Genomic DNA, 21,892 nt, shown 5'->3' on the forward strand with positions numbered 1-21,892 from the left:
AGATTAAAATCATATCAATACTTTTCTAAAATTTATGTCATGGTCATTCTTTAATAAAATTGTTTTGACTAAAATAAATAAATGAATATTTTTTTTTTGCTATAATGAATGTATAAAACTGTATTCCAATTAGAAAGAAGTGCTGGTAAAAAGAGATGTTAAGTAGTGTAATCAAAGTCCTCTTCCAGCCACTTCCATCTTGAAATATCATTCACCTTTAGTATAAGTATCTGCATTGAAAAATCCTATTCATTTGAGTGGGGAGACAGGTGGGAGCTTCCATGAATTCTAAAATTTCCAGGTAACCATTGAAATATTTAAGTTTAGTTAAATATTTAGTTATTTCAATGTCACTTTCTGGAAATCATTGCAAAATACCACAGTGCCTTAGCAAGAGGAACAGTGGAACTTTTTCAAAGTAAATCAGGTTAAACACATGGTTATTTATATATTCAAACTTCTAAAAAAGAAAGTTTGCTTTTAACTCTAATTTGGAAGCAATCAAACAGAGTTAATGAAACACGAGACCTAAATTCCTTTCTACCTTTAAAATTGAGTTACCTGTAATTGCTTTCTTTCCCATATTAACATTAAGAGGTGCAACAGAAGATAAAAATATAAATGAGGAAACTGACTACAGCAAACTATGAAATAACATCATACTGAACTGCTCTCTAAATTGACTCCACCAAGAAGAAAAATATTCAGTGAGCTTAACTGGTGACCAAGATTCTACCCAATAAATAGAAACAAATCATTCTGTCAGTTATAATAAAAAAGATAAATCTTCATAATGCTAACTGAAATTAAAATTAATTTATCATGGTCCTATCACCCAATGAGAAAAGATCAGTAACAGAATCTTACTTTCTGAATCTTTGAAAATTTCGGGGGACTATCTCCAGTCACTTCATAAGCTCCTCACGCTACCATCCCATCAACTCTTACTACTACAACTACTGTTTAAAGCTAGTTAAATTGTCTGGTAAAGCACAATAAAATCTACTTCTGTATTTGAGTCTTTAAACCACTATTTGTATTATGTAATAAGATGTGAATCTGGGGCATGGAAACCAGAGAAAATTATTAAGATTAAAACACTTTTTTTCTGTTTTCTTTTGTTTAGCCTCCTTGATTTCAGGTAAACACATACGTATTTAGTTTTTTCTTTATTAGAAAAAACTTTAAGTCTAATAAAGAAATATCTACAGTATATAACTCATTGCAGAATCAACAACATAATTTTTTATGAAGTTCTATTAGAATCTTCTGCAATCCTCTGAATTCTTTAGGAAAGAAAGAAAATTTCCAACTCCCTACAACCAACTGCTTCACTGGCTTAATCAATAAACCTAAAACTAATTCAATACTTATCTGAATCTACTTTCAAAGATGTAATACCATTGAATTATGAAAATACAACTCCAAAATATAACTGAGAACCTTAGAATAAAAAAAATCTTGAATTTTCACTTCTGAATGTAAGGGAAATACCTGAACAGTTTGAAAACCGGATTTGTCATGCTGTTTACTACTAAGAGTCAACAAAACTTCTTGTTTTGGACACACTAAGGTAAGGAGATAGAGCACAGATAGGAAAAAAAAAAACCTGTGCAGCATACCCATTCGTTACACCACAGGTTGATGTAACAAACTTGAAAGAAACATAAACAAAGCACTTTGAAGATCCTCCCTTTCCTGCCAAGAAGAACTCTATATACTAATTATTTCTTTGATGTATGTCCACCAATTCGCCTTCAGAGATTAATGCGTTGGTACTAAACTGTTCTGCATGTACAGTACTTCACTATTACTCAAGAGCTTAGAATCAGAAGATTGCTATTGAAAGACTGAGACTGGTGTAATAATTCCAATAACAAATTCATCTTCTGTTTTTCCCCAAGTTAGTTCAAAAGTTCTAAATTCCTCCTCTAGAGTGAGAAGCTTTTCTTATTAAAAAAAAATTCAATACTAATTGACTTGTTGAAGATACATACATGCACTGAAAAAATAGCTGGCAAAATCTCTCCCGGGGAACAAGAGCATGCTCTGCATAGGGGACATGAATAGCCTGATCCACTGAAAGAGGAATAAACTCATAAGAAGTATTTGAAGCCTAAAAGACTTCATGTTCAGGAAATAAACAAAGTTCTAATATAAAAAGTTATTGGCAGTTAAATATCAATCTAAAATCTCCCTACACAAAATATATGCAAACTAAAAAATTAACAACAATTCAAGAAGTGAATAAAAGGGAATGTTTAAACTACTGCTCTATTTACTAATGTCTCTTTCCAGGTGGAAGGAAGGGTTTCACATGTAATGGCAATAATATTTATTCAATAAATTTTTCTTATTTTAGTCAAAAGCTTTTCATTAAAGAATGAAAAGCACATAAATTCCAGAAAGTTTCATTGAAAATGTGCATTCGGTAGATAAAAAAATAAGCAACAAAAACATTACATAAAACTTCTCAACATTCACAACTAAAGTGTAAGAAACAATGTTGATATATTAAAAAGAGTAAAATAATTCTAACAACTCACAGAATAAACATTAACAGAGAACAGTAAATTTGCAAATACTGTAACATACTATATGGACTGCATTCACAAATGTGAACTTCAAATTTTACTTCATGTATTCTGCATGAAAATGGTTGTTTACCTGTTTGCAGAGTATCCCTCATCAGGTGTAGCCCTCTTACAAGTTAACAAATGCCATTAATTGCCTCAATGAACTGAAGCAGTTCTAAAGAGGGAACTAATCGGAAGAGATGGGAGGAGATTCCCATTACAGTAATATAAAGATAGTATTTATCAAACAAGAAAATATGACTTAATTTTCTGAATGAGAAAACATAAAAAAATCCAGAGAGATCATAATGACATGGCTTATGTATGTCAAGAGAAATAATACATGTATACTTACCATCAATTTCTTGCAAGACATTGATTTAGTTTGGCTCATCAACTTAAAATTTGAAGTTCAAGCCCTATTTATGTAATAGATGGATCAAATTCCAAGTAAACAACTTGATATTAAATGGTATAAAAAAATAAAGAATATAATTAGTGTGGTCCTAACATACACAAAACCCTTGTCATGAGCAATGTCACTTTAAAACGAAAACATACTGTTGAGTTTATTGAACTGTTTGTGATAATAAACAGAGTTTGAAAAAAAAGAACAAGCTTTCCAGATGAAGTTTTCACTATATATTATAAAAAAAGGTTAACTGTTACAGATGAGTTTAAGAAAACAGACCTCTCATTTGGAGCATGAAGCTATATGATATCAAGCTTAAAAGTTAGGAAGGAATGCTATCACATTTGAAATAAGTTCTTATGAAGGCAAATTCTTTTTTTTTATATTCCAATTTTTTTATTCATCAAATTATTTATAAAAACCATGTGATTTTCATGGTTAACTCCTCATTTGAAAAGGAGACATACAAATAAGGCTATAATTGACTAGTTAATAAAATAAAACATTGACTGATGGTGAGAAGTAAACTAAATTGGCATAAGGGAAGGGTCATGTGATAGAAGATAATGGACTGAGTGTCTGATGAATTAAAAGGTCAGCCTCACAAGAACAACTTTACGGTAATCTACGTTTTTACATAATCTGCATAACACCCCTGCAGATGGAAAGGCATTCACGTATATCAAAACAACATGGTATTTAACCTACAAGAATACTCCTATTCACAGGGAAATTAAATTACCCAAGTAAAATATAAAATCCTATTCATTCATAAACCTTAGCAAACCACAACACATACCTATAGATATAGCTCTGGAAGATGTATTGGCCTAATTTCTCTTCAATATTTTAGTCTATAAAATGCATAGCCTTGTGATCAATCAAAAGTGCAAATACAATGCTAAAATGATTCATGAAATTCATTTTTGTTGCATAGAAAAAAACTTCATTTTCAAATCCAACTCATAAGCCAGCTTTACCACCCTCGATCAGCGAGAATAGTTCTGGGGTAAGCTCCACGTACTGTCCCAACTTGTAGTCCAGAAAATACAACTTTCCTCCTACCTTGTTGGGATTGAATCCTTCTTTTTGAAGATTCAGCTTCTTCAACTTGAATGTTCCTAAGATACAAAAGTAATATACAATTAATAAAAAATTAATAATTAGATTTTATACCTGTGCGGTATTATCAAGACCTTCATAAAGGATGTAGGGCATCACTAAACAGAGTTCCCAACACTTTCAGGAATCAATGAATTAAGGAGAATTGTTTGGTATCTTAACTTCAAAGGTTATTGCTACCAATCTCAATGAAATTACTTATAAACTTGAAACTTTGAAAACATTATGGGGTATAATAGAAAAAAAATCCTGTATAATTATTGAAAAAAATATGTTTCTGATAAAGAATATAAAAGGCCACTTGCATTACATGAAACATTCTCCAAAATTCAGGGGAAAAGATTGTCAAGATCCCTTAGAAAGGAGGATTTAATTAGCAAATGTCTTGCATTTAGATTAACCAGGTAATCATTACAGTATGCCTGAGGGCATTGGCGATTTGTGTTGACCAAGTGTGTCAAAGATGGCACTGGCAGAGACCAGTCACTCACAATTTGTGAAAGCTATTATAAGAAATCCTAATGTTTCTACAAAAAAATCATGGAAATCTTTTGATATCTTTGATATACAGGGTACAGTATTTTGATACATCTTCCACTCTTAGTTTGAAAGCTCATTTCATGATAGCACAAAGCTGCTAATCTCATGTGGTCTTTCGAGGTAATAATAGCAGAAACTGAAGCAAAAGATAATCCCCTTAAAGGCTCTTTCTACATTGGAAAGTGTTCTTCGCCCAAATAGGAGAAAATCAATTACTATAACAAGCCCTATACATTTCAGAAATGGCAAGACCAGTGGCTATTCCCACATCCTTACCAATACTAAAATAAGAAATATAAAGGAATTAGACCTAAGCCTTCAAGTTTTAATTCTAACCAAAAGGTCGAAGTAATTTTAAGAAGACTGGGGATTAAGCATACCCACACCACTCACATGAGTCTATTTCAAAAAATAGCAGTGTGCTTGTGTATGCTCATTGCCATAGGTTACTGTCAGTTGAGCACTTTTCTGTATTTGTTTCAAGGACTCTATGATGAATATTTTACAACAATTTTTCTGTCTACTGGGCCATGTTCTCTGTTCATGCCATCTAATTATGAATGCAAAGCCTTTCTGTCCTGCCTAGCAAAACTTCTTCAGCATTTCATGGCAAGATGATTTCTTCTTTATATCAGCATAATTTTTTTTCATTAAAATGATCATCATCTTTTTCCTTTTTCAATCAGTTCTAGAATTCTAATTTTCTCACCTATGAGAAGTCTTAATAGCCTAAATTCTACTATATGCTTGACATAGGTTTTGAACACTAGGGTATGGACTGGATTGGATTATAAAATTCAATCCAAGTCTCTGAACAATGCTATGAAAAAACATCTATCTACATTACCATCCTCTCCTGAAATATAAGCGATAGATTCATCATCAAAATTTTTCTGGTTCTTACAAAAAATTCTTGAACACACCAAAAATTAGGTGACAGGGGGAATACTGAACAAGTAATACTGCTGCGTACAATATTCACAAACAAACTCACTAATTTTCTACTGATAGATTTCTTTGACATTCTTGGTATATAATGTTTTCTATTATCATGAAACAAACTAATTTTGCATACTGGGGTAGACTACAGTATTTCATTCATTACTAACTCATTCATGTAAAAGGATTTAAACAATTAAAGAAACTGATAATTTAACCTTACTCAAAATAAAGTTTGTTACTTTGCACATTCTATAAAGTATAAAATACAGTGCATGCTATACTTCCGATAAAATACAGGTAAAACTACTGTATAGACTTACCTGTCACATCAATTTCACTGATTATTCTAAGAAAGAGTGGACGAGCATACACTGGTAGAGGTTTCTTTATTCCTTCAGAAAATTCCTTAATATCCAATTCATTATTTGGATCAACAATGGCTGCCATACCTGCACGGCCTTCACATCCAGAGACCTAAATTGAAAGCTATAATGTACATGAGGCACTGAAAGTGTTGAGTATCAAGTAACAAATTCTATTCCATTTAAAAGATATAAATGTAACTTCTACTGTGTATCAAGATAACTGCTCTAATCTAATTTCATAGATACATTCTTACAGATTGCAATGCATCATTAGTAATTTCTTTTATATAAACTATGTATGCAGTCATCTTGTCTTATGGTTATTCAGAAATAGAATCTACATAGAAATAATTTGTGTGAGCATTGAGAGAAAAAAATGAAAAAGTAAGTGGTAGTATGGCATATGTTTTCCAGTCTGAAAATTTTTCTTTTAAGGAGTTCCTGTAGTCAGTCATTTTTCAAGAGATTAATAAAACAGCATCTTATAATGTTGTACTAGTACACAAGCCTGTGATGCTGAATGATGAAAATTACAATCAACAAATTGATACAGTATTTCTAATTTTTTTAGCTTCCTATGTTATTGCAATTTAACAATGCTTCTTTCCCTGTTGGAGCACTTGGTCTTATAGCATCCTGCTTAGCTAGTAATGATAAAAATAATTTTGAACGTTGCTGTTCATGTCTTCAGTATGATTATGAACATGAATATAAATTGAAGAGTAAGAGAGAATAAGAGAAAATAGCAATTAACCAAACACTTCATAAACATGTCTATTTTATTACTTTCATATAACATTGATTCGATCAAAAAATTTTGAAAGAACTTTACCTCAACACCATACACAACAGCATCTTTGTGATCAGCTATCTTAGAGACAATGCCTTCCACCTCTGTTGAGGACACGTTTTCCCCTTTCCAACGGAATGTATCTCCGGTGCGATCCTTGAAGTACATATAACCTAATTCATCTTGTATTAAAATATCACCTGAAAAGTATTGATAACAATTAAAATCTTATAGAAAGGTCTGAATAATCATAAATTCTTATCATTATAGCAGAATTATTCTTAAATGTGATTCAACTCCCCATTTAAAAAATCTCTCTTAGTAATTGGGAATGACAAGAGAATTTGATGAAATAAACTAGTTACATTAATTTACATGTAGAATAGCTCCTCACTGAATAGAATTTGTACTATTTTGCTTGAACATCAATACATAAATAACAGAACTAACTTGATTAGGATTAACAATGAAGTATCATTAGAATTTAAGTATTTTATATGAAAAATGAAAAAATGACAAATTCAAAGATAATTTGTATTTTTCCTAACCATACAAACCTTAGCTATTTACAAAGGGTATTACTTTTAGCGTAGCTGAAATGGCGAGCCATTAGAATTTAACGAGGGTGTATTACCCCCGCGCTAGTTAGCGGGGGGGTAGGGGAGTGGTAGCTAGCTACCCCTCCTCCCCCTCACACACAGGTGAATACTCACTTTCACTTAGAGGTAGGACTTGTCTTGGGGTACAGGGCTGGCGGGCAAATATGTGTAAATAGCTAAGGTTTGTATGGTTAGGAAAAATACAAATTATCTTCGAATTTGTCATTTGTTCCGTAACCGAAATACAAACCACGCTATTTACAAAGGGTGACTTATCCCTTAGGAAGGGTGGAAAGTCCCCAGCCATACTGGCTTTGGCTTTACCCAGGGACTCAGAATCCGAGTGAGTCGCACTCGAGAAAAGGAGTCCCTGCACCTCACAAGTTCCTTGCTCCGCAAGGAACCATGTGGCCTACGTAAGCTTGTGTGTGAAGGAAGAAGTGTGACCCGTCCTAGGCAGTTGACCTGGAGTTCCAGAAGGAACTCTGGGTTAGGACGTTCCCAATACCACCTCGTCAGGGTATGGGGGACGCGACAGTATTGACTCAATACTCGGAACACAAGGAAGCATGGTTTACCTGCAGAGGTTCGAGGTCAGCTATGCAGAGACCAGGATGCTGCTTCCCCGTAGAGGGGATGATGAAGAAAGAAGTAAGGGCCAGACATACTTCTTTCGTTCATGCAGACTAAAACCTGATAACAATGCCCTCAACCTTCTGCTACCTGTCCAAAAAGGAGCCTGAGGTTAGACCAGCTGTTGTGTAGCCACCACAGAGCGATAGAAAACGTATCGAGACTCCTGTGGGTCACGCCCTGCAGGAAGCGGGCTGCGAAGGTCATCAGACGCTTTCAGACTCCAGCTTGTAGCACCTGCGTCACAGAGTAGTATTACTCGAAGGCGAGGGGCGTTGCGATGTATCCAACATCGTGCTGTAGGGCGACGTGACGGGGGAGGGTCTGAAGACAGGTCGAGATGAATGTCCTTGAGTCCGGGCTGAAGAGGTATACTGGTGACTCTCCCTCCATGTCCTCCTTGTGTTCCCAAATCGACTGCAACTGAGGACAAACTGCAGCTGTTCCCAGCGCTAACCTCTCGATTCCTTACTGGCAAGAAAGAGAAGGTCTTGGGACATCAGACACAGAATGGAGACTCGAAATCTTGAATGAATCGGACCGAAGGGCCGGGACCCTCAGATTCTGAGTCTAGCCAACAACTCAGGAGCGAGCCTGAATGTTGCCTTCCCCTCTTCCTTAGAAAGGGGGGAGTAGTAAGAGACCAAGAAGATTGCTTACACACTGGCCGTGGCCAGAGTGAGCAGAAGACCCAAGGCGGAATACAATCCGAGGCCTGTCGTAAAAGGGTCTTGAGAAGATCTCTTAAAGGACTAAAAGTCCGAGCCATGCTCCAAGTTGGAGGTCTTCCTCCGACTAGGGCAGGGACGATCGTAGCTTCGCATAAGCGAGGATAGATCCAGCGGGCAGGAAAAAGTTATTCCTTTAAGCCTAAAGGTCAGGGAAAGGCTGAGCGACAGGCTTCATTGCCGAGAGCGGAAAGGAGTTTCCTCCCGCCGAAAGGCAATAAGACCGTTATTGCTGGAGAAGAGGCCTCAAGGGAAGAGGTATATCTCCCACGGCACCAACCACCTTAGACTCTTCACTTTGCCTGGGAGACCCCTGTGGATGACTATCGCAGATGACGCGACCTCCGTACCGCGACTGTAGCGGGTTGTCTCTTCTAGAGGAGGAAGCGTAGTGTCTCCAGGCATGAAGCCGAAGCGACGCCCCGGTTCGGGAGAGATGTTGCAGTGTGGTTGCTTGAGTAGTCTGCGCCGTGGGAGAAGCTCTCCCGGGAGTTCCGTCAGGGGAAGCAGAGGGTCCAGAAACCGTTCTGCGCATAGTCCCAGTGGAGCTCTCCCATTGAAAGGTTGACAGACAACCTGGTCTTGTTGAGACCCATTGTCCGCAGACAAAAAGGAGGGAAGACGCAGGCGTCGAAGTTGTCCCACCATCACGGAATGCATCTTGCCAGAGTCTCGGGGTCTGAGACTGGGGGGAAGACTAGCGGAAGCTTGAGGTTCCAAGCTGTCGCGATCAGGTCCCCCAGACCAGCACTTGCTGGTTACCCAAGGTCAAAGACCCCTAGGTACACTCTCTCTATGAGGCTCTGCTCGGATAGTCTGAGAGAAACATTCCCCTGCCTGGAATGAGAGAGCCGATGGTGGTATTGAGAGAATCTCAATCATCCCGGTATCTCTACTGCAAGATGTGAAGGTGTGAAAATGCGTCCCCTGCTGGTTAGAATGAAGTCGACGCGCAACGGGGCGACTTGGCAGGAGCTGTAGGATCTGAAGAGGGGCCAGACTAAGGCCCTTAAGCCTGCCTGAATGATGGAGAGGTATCCTTCAGGTCTTGACCATAGGCCTGGACCGGAACATGTCCCCCCCCTTTCCTTTGACGAGTCCGAGAACCGCATCAAGAATGTGGGGAAAGGACGAGAATATCCACTACCATCAATAGGCTCCATAGGTCAACACCCATTGCAGGTCTAATAGTTCCGCTGGTCCCATAGGGCCAGGGAGTCCGGTTAAACATTGCCTGAAGCCACCGGAACTTGGATCGCCCCACATGGAACTTATCCTGAGGCGACCGTTCGGACTATAGACGGGTCAATGAGGAAAGAAGAACTAGGAAACGTTCCAAGGTAGGGCTGAAAGCTCTGCTTGACTGAGAACAGGTACTGCGACTCTCCTCAGTCTTGCCACAGTCAACCAAAAGGAAGGCTCGGAGGATGTGGTAACAGAATCTGGCGTCCCCAGGTGGTCACCCATCCAAGTACCGACGTTGCTTAACCTCGCTGGACGGACGAGAAGCGGGGTTTCCAATGTGGTAAGGCGGTTGACTCAATATCATGGCCAGATACTCCAGATGTTGAGGCAGAGGAAGAGAAGGCTCCAAGCAAAATACCATGAGCCCACACTCATGGTCAGCATCCGGAAGCTTGTCCCGGCGCTGAAGAAGGTCGAAACCCGAGCCTACCGGAGTTGACCAGCCCTCCAAACAGCAGAGGAGGCGGAAGCCTGCACCTGAGCGGCCAAGAGGAAGGCAGGGAGAGTTCTCTGGGGAAACAAACCTGCTATGCCACGGCGGGATAGCCACACTGCATCATAAGCAGGAATACTTGCAGTCTAGGCTGAATTCGACGAGCACCCTGGAAGATGGATGGAAAGGAAACTGAAAGTACCCATCCTTCCGATCCAGGGTTAAAGGAGTCCTGTCGCCTCGTACCAGTCTGATCGATTCTGCTGGTCTACGCTGGCCGAAGTTTGTTCGACAAACTTGATCAGGGCTGAGAGGTCGACTATGGACATCCCCTCTCAGATCCTTCCTTACAAGAAAGGATCGACTGAGGGGGCCGGGGGTGAAGCCGTCGATGATCCTAAGGAAGACCTTCGCCTAAGGTATGGATCATTCTGACCAACCGGGCAACTCTGCTGACGCTATGGCATAGAGCTTCAGAGACACTGAATTCGCTGACAGAGACGGCAGGCGCGATATCCTTAGCTACTCACAGAGATTGTGCGGGAATGGGCATCGGGAAGCTGTCATTCGGATGAGTAACCTTAAGCATCCTCCCAGCGAAAAACCTGCAATCCTAGAGTTCGTGAACTCCCTTTAGGACTATGCCCCCCCCGGGGGAGTCTCCCGTGCCATCTGTTCCTGACAGGAGGAAACTGCAATTGGACACCTTGTCCCAGTTGTCGTAGCCGATAACTTAGGCCGACGTGGTTGAAGGAAAAGGGCGCTGGAGCCCTGCAGAGTCTGGAAGAAAGCGCCTTGGAGGAGTGAAAGTCGATTTACTCCGCACAGCAGCTGTCTAAGTCTCTGTCCTTGGGCACAAACAAACTCTTCTCAAGGATGGAAGGGTGTCTGAGGTCGTCGACCTCCACAGATGAGACACCCGAAGGAAGCCCTCAGTCAGCGCGTCCAGATGGTACAACATCGAGCTTGTCCGCAAGTTAGATACTTAACGACGAAAGGCCAAGGTGCCTGAGCTCGAGAGGAGGAAAGTACCCTTGATCTTCCTGTAGCTTCCTTGAACCAAACCTCGGGTCGTAACCGAGGAGGGAAAGAACCTGGTAAGCTCCCAGAGGAAGAGGTAAGCAGTCACCCCTTGTCCGATGGAGAAATCTTGAACGGAAAGCCCCCCCCGCCAAAAATCCTTCCAGGGAATGACGGGGAAGGGCTAACCCAGGTTCAGGAATAGAGGAGTGTTGCTCAGATCTCCCTTAAGTTTCTCCTATTCTTGCAAGTGCCATGCTCTGTGTTTACGGGGTGAGACAGTGTTCTGGAAATACGCTCCAGAAGAACTCGCCAGGCTGGTCATGCTGCGAAAACCCCATTGGGAATCGTGGTCGCAATTGCCCTGGAGCTCGCGCGACGGGAATTCCTGGTGGTCGGCGAGCGATAACCCATAGACGAGCAATGGATACTGCAAGAAATAAGCCGACATTTGTGCGAAGAAACACTGTAGGTTCGCGCGACGGAACACCATCCGTCTGCGCGATGGAAAAAACCGTTGGTTCGCCGTGGGCGAACATTGGAGAGCATGAGCGTAGACGTGCAGGCACGTGGGCGTGTGGGCGCGCAGGCGAGTGGTCGCGCGGTTGCACGGGTGAGCGGTCGCGCGGTTGCACGGGCGAGCAGTCGCGCGGTTGCACGGGCGAGCGGTCGCGCGGTTGCACGGGCGAGCGGTCGCGCGGTTGCACGGGCGAGCGGTCGCACGGGTGAGCGGTCGCGCAGGCGCGCAGGCAAGCGGTCGTGAGGGTGGGCAGGTGGATGAGAGCGAGTCCGAGGCGGCGAACGCAAGCGTTAGCGCGATGGCGAGGAAACGCGCTGCCGCGTGGGCGAGGAGGACCGCTGGTGATATGGATCAACAAGCGATCGGTGGTGAGCTGGTGAGCGCTAACGCGCAGGTTGGCGATGGCGCGTTGTGTTATGGCGATGCGATGGTCGAGCAGTATGCGCAGGTGAGCGATCGTGCGTTGGCGAGCAGTATGCGAAGGTGAGCGATCGCGAGCAGTGATCAGCATGCGCCGGGTCGCGCGATGGTGATCAGTATGCGCAGGGTCGCGTGATGGTGATCAGCATGCCAGGGTCGCGCGATGGCGATCAGCATGCGCAGGTTGGCAGTCGCGCGATGGCGAACAGCATCTGCAGGTGGGCGATCGCGTGATGGCGAACAGCATACGCAGTTGAGGGTCGCGCGATGGTGATCAGCATGCGCAGGGTTGAGCGATGGTGATCAGCATCCGCAGTTGAGGGTCGTGCGATGGCGATCAGCATCCGCAGTTGAGGGTCGCGCGATGGTGATCAGCATCCGCAGGTGAGGGTCGCGCGATGGCGATCAGCATCCGCAGTTGAGGGTCGCCCGATGGTGATCAGCATCCGCAGTTGAGGGTCGCGCGATGGCGATCAGCATCCGCAGTTGCGAGCTGATGATCGCTGGCGAGCTGATGATCGCTGACGAGCAGAAGGCTACGCGTGGAAGCCTGCGCAAAGAAGAAAAGTCCTTGACCCTGACCTGAACCGAAGTTCTAGATCGCGAGGGCGAACGTGGGCGCACAGGGCGCGTGACAGGAACCACAGGGAAGATCATCTTGAAAGCGCTGACGAACAGGAGAGCGCTGATGAGCAGAAGGGCGCGCAGGGAAACCCTGACACGCAAGGGAAGAACCCCCGTGGGGGCAACCCTTTGCCCCGAAGGGATCGTTGTCCGCCGGGAGACTGATGTCCGTCGGAAGACCGCTGTCCGTTGGGAAGACCGTTGTCCGTCAGGAAGACCGTTGCCCGTCGGAAGACGAGATCAGACTGCTGTCCATCTGCACCAAGGCGGAAGATCGAGAAAAAGGAGTTGTAGGCTGCAAACGGAGATCCAAAAAGGCGCCTCAAGCACCCTTATAGGGAGATGAGAGGCCCTTACGACGAGGCGGATGGTGAGCCTTACGGCGAGGGAGGCCAACAGCAACAGCAACAGCGACAGAAGAAACCTCCGAAGAGGAGTCTCTATGAGTGTACTCTCTCGCGAACGAAAGAGAAACACTTCGTGGAAGAGACTGGTCAGCCAGTGACCTAAAAGGAGCAATCCTCCGAAGAGGAGCTCCTGCAGTTGCCCAGCCCCTTGAGCGAAACTGCAGGTGCGACCGCTCAGCACCAAGAGCATAGTCGCACGAAAAAAAGGCAAGAGAAGAACCCCCCAAAAGGGGAAAAACTCAAGCCTGGACTGGAAAAACTTCCCTCGGAAGGAAAGTTATCCGCCCAAGGAGGCAAGCCTCCTGAGTGTTCTAAAATGAACTGGAGAGCTGTCCGTCGTCACGGGAGTACTACCAGTAGAAGGAGACACGCCCCTGACGAAAATACAAGGGGGGAGGCAGCAACAGCCGAATCCCCAGGACTCAACCTGACAGCTATATTACAGAAACGAACTAGATCGGTAACTGTAAAAAAATAAAACAAATAATATTAGTACACGTTCATTCCCCCCGGGAAGGCTCCGAAGAGGAATCCCGAGGGAAAGGAACAAGAATTACACAACAGGCATGTGCCCTCACAACCACTTACACTCGCGGAAGGAGAGCTGTAACCAAAACAGAATTATAACAATTATAATTATGTAACTATGTAATTATGTAATTTAAAAATGAATGAACACTAAAGAAAGAACGAAAACCCCGAAAGGAATTGTTCTACAAGCTGAAAAACAAAAAACAACTACAATTAGATTCATAACTAATTGAGACAAACGTACGGCGTAGCAACCACCCACACGGAAAGGAAGCTAGGCTACAAGGGCGTAGTAACACGTAGTAAAAGGGTGAACGACCTCAAGAGAGAGAGAGAGAGAGAGAAAGACATAAGTCAAACTCGATCGCCACCCATAAAAATACGCCGTGGTGGCCTAACTGCCGAGGCCTCCACGTAGATATCGTACACTACACACACACATCTGAAAAGGAAACTTACTTATTTCTATACTCAAATATATATACAAACATGAAAACATGTTTACATATATATTGAGTAAATGAAAAGTAAGCGATTAAGTAAAGACAAAACAGACAATGGCTGCCAAGCGAGGACCAAGACAGAGACGTCTGTCACAGTCCGAGCCAAAAGTGAAAGTGATTATTCACCTGTGTGTGAGGGGGAGGAGGGGTAGCTAGCTACCACTCCCCTACCCCCCCGCTAACTAGCCGGGGGTAATACACCCTCGTTAAATTCTAATGCCTCGCCATTTCAGCTACGCTAAAAGTAATACCCTTTGTAAATAGCGTGGTTTGTATTTCGGTTACGGAACAAATCTGAATTTATGATGATTCAGTAACCAAGCCATTTTGATAATCAAACAATTATATTGCTTTGAAATTTTCTTGCAAAAATAAAATTCATAGTGTAACTAATTTTAATACTTTAGGGAAATAAAACTTACAGTGTAACTACTTTTGATACTTCATATTTTCTGTCTCAATTATTTTGTGCATATTCTAAAGTTAAATATGCTTTACCTGATTTAAAAGCAATATCTCCTTTCCTGACAACATCCTTAACAAGCTTCTTCTGGGTTGCCTTACTGTCTGCATAGCCTTGAAAATCCCGTAAGGGATCTGACTTCTTAATTATGCCAACAAATTCTCCAGACTCTCCTGAAATAGATGCAGGGTATCAAAGTTTAGAAAGGCCTTTCATAAATTTACAAAATCTACCATATATCAATATATTTTACTGATGTTTTGCTAGCTTACAAAAAATCCTTTACCTAGTAATTTAGGAAGTCATAATTTCCAACTATGGTTGTCCATTCTTTGTGATATGCTAAGGAACAATAAGAGCATGAAACATGTTATTTTCATTAGTAAAATAAATTTTTGAATATACTTACCCGATGATCATATAGCTGGCAGCAGAGCTGACAGCTATATGATCATCGGGTAAGTTTAATATGGAAAATACAATATTCAGTAATTTTCACATTGTTGGAAATATGATTAGGAGAGCTTGCTGTACAAACTCGGATAATTCATGAGCAAGGAGGGTTTGTGGGAGGATTTGTGTTGGTATCCTTGCCAAGGGGTAGTCTCATATTCCGGGGGGTATAAGGTTATGGTCATAAATGTACCAAAATCGAGGGGCATATTCCAAAAACTCAATACAATCAAATTATGCATTGCCTAGTATATTATTATTTAATGGCATACACTAATCTGAGATTGTAATTTATTACAGGCCAGACTGTACAAATCTTAAAAATATTTAATTTATCTTAAAAATGACAAATCAGTAACAGAGTTTCTTTCTCTCTTGCCACTCTATACAATCCATTATAGGGCCTTGTCCACAATAAAAATACTGAGTCCATGAAACATCTATACTGTGAAGAATTTTCTTCACTCTTCTTCTTTTAATCGTATTTTTAGCTCTCTTCTACTAATACTATAGCTACCCCTTAAAATTCTCTCCTACATCTAGTTTTCTTTAACGAAATATAGGGAAGACTAATCTAAACTTGTTGACAGTGGCGCACGCCAAGCTCGTGACGTCACAGCGTAGATACGCACAACAGATGGCCTTAGTGGTAACCCCGGCGTATGTTGGTTCTTTCCTTAACTACATGGGTCGAGATTAAATTCATAAACTGCCTTTTTGATACAAATTCCAATAATGCTAAATTAATGCATCTTATATTTCTCAATACCAATTAAGGTTTGTTAATTTTAAGATGTATGCCCATCGTACCAGTCCATTGCTAATTAATCATTTTAAATATTAATTTTTAGCAAGCCAGAATAGGTAGGATTGTTGTTTATATAACCTCCCTCAGAGCAGCAAGATTTATCTGAGTAGTTAGTACAAAATCCTGCCTCCTCTGCACTCCTTTCAACAATATATTGCCCTGTCCTGAAGTCCCGATATGGCAACCCCAATGGATTACCATGCGCATCATGACCGTCACTTGTTTGGCAAGGTGAAGCCAGGTGATCTCTTCGACCGTTGTGTCGGCCACATTCTACGAAAAGCTGCCCTGGCCTGCTGACCTGCCTGGTCATTGAACCCGGCCACTGCTGGCTCACCCCTCGCACCCTCTCTCCCAAAACGTGTCTCACCAACGAGTCCTGTTGCTGCCGGTCGGAGAGATTGAGAAGAGGTCCCTGGTGTACCTAGTTACAGCTACAGTGAGAATTCTTGGGGTGAGCCAGGCAAGAGTGCAGCGTGCCAATTAGTGCAACAACCAGGTCAACAGCCACCACGGGCATAGGACTAATCTTAAAGGAGTGCAGGTACTACATCAATGGCCATTTAGTTTTCCCCCATTTTTCATTAGCTTAGATTAATTTTAATTTTATAGGGAACCTGGCTAATTACACTATTCGGACTGTGTGCGGTGGGATTGTGTGTATATATTTTTTTCTATACAATTTTTTGCGTTTTGAGATTAACATAGTCTCTGGGTCACGTGGGCCACGTGCCAGACCCCATTTGGATTTTTATTATTGTAGACCACGTGTCTAACTAACTAATTTTCATCATTTTGAATTGCTTTCTTTTTATACCATTTTTTGCCTTTGTTAAGATGTCCGTTTCTTTCATGTAAATTTGTGAAATAAATCAATATTAGGTTAATTAAACCTCTTTAGTATTTTTGCTCCCTCATTTATTTTAATGTGTGAAATGAATAGTTAATCACAGGACAAAGTACTCAGTATTTAAAGAGAAAACCTAAGTAAGTCTATAGGTGGTAACAGCGAGGAACTTTGCATTAATATATTTGCTTCGAAGGTAAAGATCCTTATCTTTAAACTTTTAAACTACTTTACATCACTGCTCCCATTTTGGATTTTGTCTACCTTACATTAACGTAAAATAACTGTCCAGCATTTCATTGGGGTAGCTGGGACGGAGCCGGAACAGAGCCTGAGAATGAAATGACTATAGACCTGACAAAGCTAGAGTAGGCCATAAATTATTCTCAATCCTACGTGTGGAGTGCTTAGGCCTCTGGACAGTAAAATTTCCCTTTTGTATGTGAGTGATGGTTAGTGAATTGTGACAGTAAAGTATTAGCAGGGTGTTTGTGCCCCGAGAGTAAGTGCTCCTATCCTCCCCTGTTGAACTTTATGTAACTGTTATAAGGAGACTTTCCCGGACTAAGTTCCCACTCAGAACGTAACCATTAAAAAATTCTCCACATATACCTCGTGTTCTCATTATCTTTGTTGCTATCATCATTACCAATACTAATATTATCATTATTATAATTGTAAATAATTTACTATTCAGAATTAGCTAGAGAATAGAAAAATGTATAAATTTTCTGCAATACTTATACTGTAATAAAAACCACGTAAAAACAACATAGTGCAGTATACTACTGGGTTACTTAGTGTGTTAGTTGACCACACATTGGCAATGGGAAGCGAGTGGGTAGGTTATGAGTTGAATCACTTTAGGGCAGCAAGCATTTGCGGACTCTTGATTTTTATGCCTATCTCTGTTACCTCACCCGGTGAATAAGGAAGCATATAGCTATTAAATATTTTTTCATATTTTCCTTACATACTTCCCTGGGTAATGATTGTAAACTCAAATATTGAGACAAAAATCATGGTGATAGGTGACAGTGAATTAAAGACCAAACCAATTTCTGAGTATAAACTTATGTGCATTAGAGACATGATGAGTATGCAGACCAATGGAAAGAGGATATGATTGTCAATTTTTAATCTCCAGTATAATTTTACTTATCATTCCTCAGAATTCAGAGTTCAATCTTTCTACCTGGTTTGATAATGTCATTAGTACAATAAGAATAATATATATTGTACATTCACACTTTTATTATTCAGATAAAGCTTTACGATGTACTCTAATAATGCTCCAGATAACAGTTACAATAACAGTAATAAAAAAAACCTCACCTGGTTTACATTTTATGCATAGTCCATTGGCATCTCTAATAGGTTCTCCTGTTTCTTCATCTACCTTGATAAGGTAACATGGTAGGGCATCCGGAAATAACAATGACAAAAACCCACACGAGCCTGGTTTGCCTTCCATGTTCACTGGTACAAACAAAATTACATTAAAAACTGATGTGTGCCTTACTGTAACTAGATACGGTACAAATATATGGCAGTAATCCTAATTTACAAGGTAACACCAATAATATAAAGCATTGGCATGTTACTAGTTTCTACTGTATTAGAAAAACAAGTGTTCTTCAAGCTGGCCACTGATTTTACTTGAAAAACCTGAGTTTGGGCATAAAGACTTCCATGCACCACTAAAACTGAATAAAGATTTGCCTAGATTAATACACATATATAAATGTAACAAAGCATGGTTAGTTATATCAATGTAATTCCAATGAACTAAAGAAAATGGTCAATAATAACAATTACCTTTGAATTATAAATGTTTTAAACCATGAGTTAATTTGTCAATATTCAACAAACTGGAGCTCAACATGCATTCTGGGATAAATACACACATCATGTCCTTATGAACTGCTAAATTACATTAGGGATAGCTAAACAACTAAAAAACAATACAAAACTACAGATAGTAATAACTTGACTTTATGAATGATATGGCTAAAAATTTGAGAACATAACATTACAAATACATCAGTGATTTCAAACTGATAAAAATTAAAATCTATATTTCAATTTGTAAAAAATGTACAAGTACTGTAGTTTAAATTTATAATAAATTTCTAAAAAGGTAATTTGTATTTTTCCTAGCTATACAAACCTTTGTCCTTTAAAATAGGTTCATGTCTTCAGCAGAGCTGACAGGGCTGTTGAAATCGTTTACGAGGTAGTTAACGACAGGCGGTGAGCATGGGCAAGTAGCTCTCCTTACCTGCTTGTCCGAGACTCTAACTTTTGACCTACTCAGGACTGAGAGGGGTGGTTGACTTGGGAAGTTTAACTTTAAAGGACTCATGTTTGTGTAAATAAGAAAAATACAAATTACTTTTAAAATTTTGTATTTGTTCCTCAGCATATATAACCCTTTTTCTTTTAAAATGTTATTTTCCTTAGTAAAATAAATTTTTGAATATACTTACCCGATGATCATGTAGCTGTCAACTCTGTTGCCCGACAGAAAAAATCTAAGGTCGGGATACGCCAGCGATCACTATACAGGTGGGGGTGTACATCAACAGCGCCATCTGTCGAGCAGGTACTCAAGTACTTCTTTTCAACAAGAACTCAATTTTCTCCTCGGTCCACTGGTTCTCTATGGGGAGGAAGGGAGGGTTCTTAAATTCATGATCATCGGGTAAGTATATTCAAAAATTTATTTTACTAAGGAAAATAACATTTTTCAATATTAATCTTACTCGATGATCATGTAGCCGATTCACACCCAGGGTGGTGGGTGGAGACCAGCATACATGTTAACAATAGAAGCTAAGTATCCCGTATTTCATTTTATCAGTTATTCAAAATAACAAACATAAAATAAATAAGTACCTGGTAAGGAAGTCGACTTGAACCATTACTCTGCCTTTTTTAAGTACGTCTTCCTTACTGAGCCTAGCGATCCTCTTAGGATGCTGAGCGACTCCTAGGTGCTGAAGTATGAAGGGCTGCAACCCATACTAAAGGACCTCATCACAACCTCAAATCTAGCCGCTTCTCAAGAAAGAATTTGACCACCCGCCAAATCAACCAGGATGCGGAAGGCTTCTTAGCCTTCCGTACAACCCAAAAACAACAATAAAAAGCATTTCAAGAGAAAGATTAAAAAAGGTTATGGGATTAAGGGAATGTAGTGGTTGAGCCCTCACCTACTACTGCACTCGCTGCTACGAATGGTCCCAGGGTGTAGCAGTTCTCGTAAAGAGACTGGACATCTTTGAGGTAAAATGATGCGAACACTGACTTGCTTCTCCAATAGGTTGCATCCATAACACTCTGCAGAGAACGGTTCTGTTTGAAGGCCACTGAAGTAGCGACAGCTCTAACTTCATGTGTCCTTACCTTCAGCAAAGCAAGGTCTTCTTCCTTCAGATGAGAATGGGCCTCTCTAATCAAAAGCCTGATGTAATAAGAAACTGCGTTCTTAGACATCGGCAAAGCAGGTTTCTTGATAGAACACCATAAAGCTTCTGATTGTCCTCGTAGTGGCTTTGTGCGTCTTAAATAGTACTTAAGAGCTCTTACTGGGCAAAGTACTCTTTCTAGTTCGTTCCTCACCAAGTTGGACAGGCTTGGGATTTCGAACGACTTGGGCCAAGGACGAGAAGGAAGCTCGTTTTTAGCTAAAAAAACCAAGCTGTAAGGAACATGTAGCCGTTTCAGATGTAAAACCTATGTTCCTGCTGAAGGCGTGAATCTCACTGACTCTTTTAGCTGTTGCTAAGCAAACGAGGAAAAGAGTCTTCAATGTGAGATCCTTAAAAGAGGCTGATTGAAGTGGTTCGAACCTTGCTGACATCAGGAACTTCAAAACCACGTCTAGGTTCCAGCCTGGTGTGGCCAACCGATGCTCCTTTGAGGTCTCAAAAGACCTAAGGAGGTCCTGTAGATCTTTGTTGGAGGAAAGATCTAAGCCTCTGTGGCGGAAAACCGCTGCCAACATACTTCTGTAACCCTTGATCGTAGGCGCTGATAGGGATCTTACGTTCCTTAGATGTAGAAGGAAGTCAGCTATCTGTGTTACAGAGGTACTGGTTGAGGATACTGCATTCGACTTGCACCAGCTTCGGAAGACTTCCCATTTAGACTGGTAGACCTTGAGAGTGGATGTCCTCCTTGCTCTGGCAATCGCTCTGGCTGCCTCCTTCGAAAAGCCTCTAGCTCTTGAGAGTCTTTCGATAGTCTGAAGGCAGTCAGACGAAGAGCGTGGAGGCTTGGGTGTACCTTCTTTACGTGCGGCTGACGCAGAAGGTCCACTCTTAGAGGAAGAGTCCTGGGAACGTCCACTAGCCATTGCAGTACCTTGGTGAACCATTCTCTCGCGGGCCAGAGGGGAGCAACCAACGTCAACCGTGTCCCTTCGTGCGAGGCAAACTTCTGAAGTACCCTGTTGACAATCTTGAACGGAGGGAACGCATACAGGTCGAGATGGGACCAGTCCAGAAGGAAGGCATCCACGTGAACTGCTGCTGGGTCTGGAATCGGAGAACAATACATCGGGAGCCTCTTGGTCATCGAGGTAGCGAATAGATCTATGGTGGGCTGGCCCCACAGAGCCCATAGTCTGCTGCAAACATTCTTGTGAAGGGTCCACTCTGTGGGGATGACTTGACCCTTCCGGCTGAGGCGATCTGCCATGACATTCATGTCGCCCTGAATGAATCTCGTTACCAGCGAAATCTTTCGATCTTTTGACCAAATGAGGAGGTCCCTTGCGATCTCGAACAACTTCCTCGAATGAGTCCCTCCTTGCTTGGAGATGTACGCCAAGGCTGTGGTGTTGTCGGAGTTCACCTCCACCACCTTGCTTAGATGGAGGGACTTGAAGTTTATCAAGGCCAGATG

General features: G+C 41.3%; 1 protein-coding gene across 1 annotated transcript in view; it reads right to left on the reverse strand.

Annotated features, from left to right (window-relative positions):
* Positions 1-1,956: 1,956 nt before the first annotated feature.
* LOC137645655 (long-chain fatty acid transport protein 4-like) overlaps positions 1,957-21,892 on the reverse strand; it is a 129,108-nt gene continuing 109,172 nt past the window's right edge. The window contains exons 12-16 of the mRNA XM_068378488.1: positions 18,317-18,460; positions 14,909-15,046; positions 6,790-6,947; positions 5,913-6,066; positions 1,957-4,109 (exon numbers count right to left, since the gene is read on the reverse strand). Coding sequence (XP_068234589.1) covers positions 3,952-4,109; positions 5,913-6,066; positions 6,790-6,947; positions 14,909-15,046; positions 18,317-18,460 — 752 coding nt within the window. The 3' untranslated portion in view covers positions 1,957-3,951. The remainder of the gene's footprint in view (positions 4,110-5,912; positions 6,067-6,789; positions 6,948-14,908; positions 15,047-18,316; positions 18,461-21,892) is intronic.

Source organism: Palaemon carinicauda, chromosome 8, assembly GCF_036898095.1.
Source record: "Palaemon carinicauda isolate YSFRI2023 chromosome 8, ASM3689809v2, whole genome shotgun sequence".
NCBI classification, from domain to species: domain Eukaryota; kingdom Metazoa; phylum Arthropoda; class Malacostraca; order Decapoda; family Palaemonidae; genus Palaemon; species Palaemon carinicauda.